The sequence below is a fragment of the Xyrauchen texanus genome, chromosome 36 (assembly GCF_025860055.1).
Source record: "Xyrauchen texanus isolate HMW12.3.18 chromosome 36, RBS_HiC_50CHRs, whole genome shotgun sequence".
In the NCBI taxonomy this organism is placed as follows: domain Eukaryota; kingdom Metazoa; phylum Chordata; class Actinopteri; order Cypriniformes; family Catostomidae; genus Xyrauchen; species Xyrauchen texanus.
The window spans coordinates 29,994,613-30,001,318 of NC_068311.1; the positions used below are offsets into that span (position 1 = coordinate 29,994,613).

The 6,706-nt window shown below is 34.1% G+C and overlaps 1 protein-coding gene across 1 annotated transcript in view; it reads right to left on the reverse strand.

Moving 5' to 3' along the window:
• LOC127629439 (ATP-binding cassette sub-family G member 1-like) overlaps positions 1 to 5,648 on the reverse strand; it is a 48,950-nt gene extending 43,302 nt beyond the window's left edge. Inside the window, exons 1-2 of the mRNA XM_052106531.1 lie at positions 5,086 to 5,648; positions 3,499 to 3,742 (exon numbers count right to left, since the gene is read on the reverse strand). Coding sequence (XP_051962491.1) covers positions 3,499 to 3,742; positions 5,086 to 5,148 — 307 coding nt within the window. The 5' untranslated portion in view covers positions 5,149 to 5,648. The remainder of the gene's footprint in view (positions 1 to 3,498; positions 3,743 to 5,085) is intronic.
• Positions 5,649 to 6,706: the final 1,058 nt, after the last annotated feature.

Below are 6,706 nucleotides of genomic sequence, written 5' to 3' on the forward strand. Positions count from 1 at the left end.
TATTTTAAAGAGCACATATCAATCAGGCAGTCTCTTCCTGTCTAAGGAAGCATTTCTTTGCCAGAATAAGGTGCAATGTGGACCAGATTTTATTATGTTAAATCTGGCATCTGGCGTGAGACTTTGCAACATAAGGCTATATTTTAGGACCACTATGTCTTAAGCACAAAGCTATGCGATATGCTATACTCGCAAAGTCAGTGGGTATGGCTAAAGAGATTTGGTATTTTAGGTGCAAGTGGGATGTTGAAATCAAGTGTGCAAAGCACAAGTGTTAAACGAAGACAGCCCAGTAAGATGTTGGTAACAAGTGTAAATGGGCTGTTTGCATTGGCGCCGATTTATGTTCTTCCAGCTGGGTGCCCTAAACAATCGAGAGGAACCTGGATGCAATACCTACTTACTAGTGAAGGATTATAATATGGCAAAATTGAAATGGCTGTCGAAAAAGCGCTTGCAAAGTGCAAGCCATAAATGAAGACAGCCCATTCGTAAGACGTTGGTGCCAGTGTAAAATGGCTGTATGCTTTGGTGCCGATTTATGTTCTTCCAGCTGGGTGCCCTAAACAATCGAGAGGAATCAGGATGCAGTACCTAGTATCACATACTATGGATAATAATATGGCGAAATGTAACGTTTTTACGACTGGTAAGAGTATGATTCAGACAGAAATAACAAGATAACTTTTATTAGATTAGTTTAAAATTAATATTAAAAAGCTCACTGCAACTGCAGTTTTCAACAAACATGAAGAACAGAGAGAGTAAAAATGCAGTAAATCTTTATGTGCATGGAAAAGTTGGCGCTCGGACTATGTAGACTGTTCAATTATTGAGATTGTAAGGATATTTCATCTTATTGCTATGCTGACATGCGTCATAAACAACATCTGTTATTGTATTGGTAAAGATATGGTACGACTTGGCTCTTATGAAAAGGTACGACTTTAGACCAACCAATCAACAAACAGAATTTCAAATCGATACAATACAGGCAACACATTTTAACAAACCTCTTATACAACACTTAAAATTTACGAAAAGAACCTTCTGTGAACAAATTTGGTTCCTTAATCCATATTTATTTATGCCATATAACTGGCTGATGTATGTCAATAACCTGTAATATGCTTTCCTCATTACGTTACAAACCCCAATGTTTTCTTTCTTCAAAGTTATTTTACTATTAAAATCATGGTTAGGTTTAGGATTTGGGTAAGGGAATAGACTTTAAGGTTAGGTCTGGTTTAGGGATTAAACTTAGTTACAATCGTGATAACATAGTACGTTTATTTTTCTCTATGGGATTGAAATTAGTACATTTGTACACTTTACACTTTAGTACCTTCATCATAAGATCGGGTTGAAAATCTGCAGACTTAGTCCTAAAAACAATGTCATCAGGGCCTTTGGCTAAGTTATTAATTCTGCTTTGCAGAAGCGCTAGGTCACACTAAGCAGCGAATGAGCACGTCCAAAAATACTCTGGAGCTATAGGGGAAGGATAACAGAAATAAGACCTGACGTGATGTCTGGAATAACAAAGAAAATAATTGTTATAACAACATATTAAGCTAATTAGAATCCAGATGGTAAACCAAATGAAGACTGCCCATCAGAAAAACAACCTTCTTAAGATAAAAGTAAAAAAATAAAACATAAAAAAGCTGGGAAAGCAGACAGCTGGGCTGTTATGTCAAATGTAGTGCTAAATAATTAATTAACTGCACTGCTGGTTTATGCGTTATGGTGCCATTTCAGGATAACATCCAGTTTTTGGAACCAAAAATGTAAAAACTTAAACCAAAGCACTGCATTTGGCTATTCCATTCCACAACCCATGCTACCCATATAACATATGCTGAAGATGAGCAGTCCAGCGAATAGTGTAGCAAACAAAAGACCGCTTATGTTTCAAATTATTTGTATGCTGAGCACTAGTCAAGTACTCATTCGCCAAGGTGGAAGCAAAACTAATTCTGAAGCTATTTCCAAAAGAATCCATCAGATCCCTCCTGCAGTAAGTTAGATTAAAATATACAGCTAATGATATGCACATTTCAGACAGATAAAGCTACCAAGAGATTTAAGATATAATGAATAAAGCTGAATAATTCTTTTAAAAATATGTATTAATATTGCTGTATTTAGATAGAACTATTATCTTAAGAGGTACCATATAAAAGAATATATTTCAGTCATCTTTTTTCCAACACTCTCATAACTCTATATCATTATAGAACCTTTTTGCCTGCATCCCCAAAATGTTGCACTTGGTCTGTATATTAAATATCACTCTGATGCCATATTTAACTCATTTCACCGGATTTTGCTCAAGGCTACATTTTAAAATAAAATGAATAAACAAATAGGGCTCTATTTTTGTTAATGCGTAAAGTCAAATATCAGTTTTAGTAAGAGCGGTAATTCTAAGCACAATTTTTGTGCCAGCACAAAGCGCAAGTGGCCATGGGTGGGACTGTTTGCGTGCTATTTGTGGGTGTTAGGGCAAAACTGAGGGTGTATGCATGCAAACTGTGGGTGTATTGTATGGTAATGAAGCAGCGCAAAAGCGCAATTTGTTATTTTCCTGAGAAATAGGTAATTACACTGAGATGTTTCAAAACCGCATCTGTTTTCAGTGTATTGTCTAAATTCAGTTCCTGCAGATTGCACCAGCAGGTGCTAATAAAGTTAATTTCTAAACTCAAATGGAACATCAAATAATGTCCATGACAATCACTGTTGTAGCCGTTTTATAAAACACAAATATATGAGATTTGTCTTAAACTATCTATAGGTCATGGTTTATTTTTCAATTATTATCATTATTACTATGTTTTTATTTATTGTATTTATGTTCTAATTTGTATTGGTGTTTTTCCACCTGTTGTCATTGTTGGCAAAAATAGGCTGGTGAAAGAAGTTGCAGAGGGTAAAATGTTTGCATATGGTATGATTTTTTGGACCACGTCGTTATTTTGATTATATTCTCATTATGTTTGAAGTGCAATTTGAATTTAGAAATATTTTTGTTTAATTTTTTTGTGTTTCAATAAATGAATGTCATTTTTCTATAATCAAAATCAGCCTGTAGAAGTGAAGCGCATTCAGTGATTCAAACACTGTTAATATTAGCCACGATTTGTGTGTCAGAAGATGATTATAATTAATATTACTTACATTGTCTATAATTTAACAGAGCCTACATCCATATCTTGAACCACATTTTCCATGCATACAAAAGGAGAGTGTCACATCCAACTAGCATGCAGTTAATGCACAAAATAATGCTCTATTCTTCTAATTAATTGCATACAGTCCATTTAATGAACTAACTGTTTAAACATCCTTCTTCTGTGACCTTGCTTGAGCTGCCAATCTTGCTTATTTGCCTCTGTGTTACATCCTACATATGCATTCTTAAATGGTACAAACGTTTTGACATTTATTAGAATAAATGTTAAGGTTCTTTGAAGCATAAATGTCACACATTACCTTTCTTTCTCCACCATGGTCCCTCAGGAATTGAGAATGAGAGATCTTGGAATTCGATGTTGACTGCTGGTCTGCGGGGAAGGTACGAGAAACGATGGGCTTCAGTTAGATTGTTCTCTACTTTTTTTAGGTGTGTGTTTAACAACGGCATCTGTTGACTGCCGACGTGATTGGACATCACCTCGTCGATGGACACGCACACACTTCTAGGGTCCAGCATAAGATCGGGAGGTCCATTTGTATTCTGTAGACGGAAAGACGGAGAGCTTATATGATACTCTGCAGTCATGAGGGGAAAGACTCAAAGTGTTTAGTCTGAGGAAAACAAGATTTTCAGCACTGAAATATAAAACTAATTGAAAAAATATAAAAATTGCAAGGTTTTTGGAACATGTAACATGGTAATATGTTTTTGGACATATCTCATGCTATTGTGTGACGTATCTTGGAATACCGTGTACATACCATGTGTTCTTATCAAAAGACAAAAAAAGTATATTTATTGTACATAATCTTTATTGTACATTTATATATATATATATATATATATATATATATATATATATATATATATATATATATATATTAAAACATTTTATATTCATTTTTGTATTATATATTTTTTATTAATTTAATTATTTTGGAAATGTACAATAGCAGTACCATGATTTTTGGACATGTCCCAGTTCCACTCAATTCTCCAGGTACCTTAGAGTAGTAGTGTGGAATATGAATATGGTAATTATTTAGTACCATGGTATAATCATCTGATACAATCACTGACTGTACAGTATATGTTACAGCCACAAAACTTTTTAGGGGAATTCCATGCTAATATTAAACCTGTACAAACACTTGGTTCTTTTATTTAAATAATAACTAGAGCTGCAAACTTTGAACGTGGGGCAGAAATGTCCAGTAGCCTACAGTAAACTTTATCTGGAAAATGCACACTAAATATAAATGGAGATAACCTAATCCCTCTCCCTCCATGCACAGAAGGCAGATGGGGTTACTATCAGTCAAAGCTTATTTTAAGCTCAGGGGAAACAGTAATGTCCAAATATCAGTATAATGCATTTAGTGTGTTTGCATATTAAAAGTGTGCAGTGTTTTATAGAGGGATATGTTAAAATTCACATCTTCATTGCAGTTGAAATTTAATAATATATTCCAATTTGTCTAAATTTAGTGCTAAATTATATTGCAAAGTGAAATATTATGCATTAGTACAATTATGCAGATGACAACAAAAAAGTCCCGGTGAAACAGGTGAAATACACTGACTAACAGATATGTGCATAGCATTTTAAATGGTAAACTCATGGAGTCAGTGAGGGTTATTCTAATTCAATTGGGATGCAGACATAAGTGCAACATTAGTGCTCAGCTATTTAAAGCACAGAGTTTTGAATCTTATTAAATTAGTTTGTGTGGCTGGTTTATTAGGAATATGTTAATGTTAAATACAATTATGAAATAAATATATATAGGCCTATATAATGGACTATTTAAAAAAAAAAAAAAAAAAAAAGACAATTCCACCATATTTTCTAAATAGAAGTTAATGAAATTAAACAATCTCACCATTATGAAAGAGTTGGTCACTGTAGTATTGTTGATTGAAAAAGCTGCCATCAGGCATGCCATTCCTTTAAAATGTTCTGCGACTAAATCCGATTTTGGTCAGTGTAATGAATTCATGTGCATTTGTTTTGATCCTGAGTTCCCCTCCAAGTCGTCCACTCTCTACTCGACTGTATTATTGTTTACAATCAAGCTACCTGCGCTCGTTGTTTAGAAGGTGACGTCACTAGCCGCTGTACCGGAGCGCCGATGAACATCGGAGGGCGATGCGCGCGCTTCTTCGCGCACATATGGATACAGTGGCAGCTGACAATCTTTAACAGCACTTTTCTACAGTGACATTCTCTGATGCCACTGGAACGTTTTGACAGAACGTTAATATGAAGGCTATGCATTAGACGGATGTCTTTGACCGCTGCGTCGCGTTTTGCAGTTTTTCACCGTAGCGTCATGATCGTTGCTTCAAACCAGTTTGTCTAGTTCACTCCGGTCACGCCAGCCGTTGATAAGATTTTCACGGTCAAACCAGCCGCGATTAAAATCTATGTGCGCGCATATTGAAATAATTACGGTAATAACTCATGGAAAGACTTGTTTTCTGATTACTTTTCACTAGGTAGGATAGTGAATCTTACTATTATAACAAAAAAGCGTTTATTAGGCGTTTCTGAGGTGTTGGTGTTTATTAATGTTTTAATATAAGTGATATACACATCTACAAAGGAAAAAGCAACAATCACAATATATATATATATATATATTGTGATTGTTGCTTTTTCCTTAAGAATATTAATATTAGGGTAAAATAAAGGCACTTTTGGTTTTATTTTCTCCCAGAAAACATAATAGCAACAAAAACTATCACAGTCTTTTCCTTAACACCTGTTTGTCACTACTGCAAAATCTTTCTGTTCCATGAGGTCAAGTACATTGTCTAAAGGTTGAGTTTGATTTGATATAATGTTTAATTACTTTTAAAATGTTGCAAATGTATGCATGAGAGTCCCTGAAATTCTCATATATTTTTAGACAACGTGATTGAATTTAACAGAAAATTATACAACCTCAAATTTGTTTTTATTATTTTATTACTATTATTATTATTATTTATTTATCTTAATTTGTTCATCTTACTGTCTAAAAAGTATTTTGACAAATTTTGTTCTACAACTATTGACATCTTTTCCTACACTATCAATAATTCACCACCACCTAAAATAAATTAAATAATAAAAAATCTAAATCAATACAACCTTCTGTTATTGTTTATTTCTGCACAAATTATGTTGCTCCATCAATATTCAATACAAATATATATTCAATATTTACACACATTGCAACCAGAAAAAAAGGCACATTTTCCTTAAACGTGCACTCAGCAACTTTTGTCTTTGTGCCACCTTGGACTTACACTGATAACTAGTGGTTTGGATGTAGTATCATTTAAAATCAATAGTTTTCAGTTTAAGATGCCATCGTAGAAATGTAGTATTCACAGTCAGCCATAATAGCTTTAAACAATGAGTGAAAGTGTCAAATAACAGGATGATTACATAGATTAAGTGAGTAGTATTCGGCTGGTCATGTGATTCTGAAATGGCAGCCCCCATGTGCAGACCCT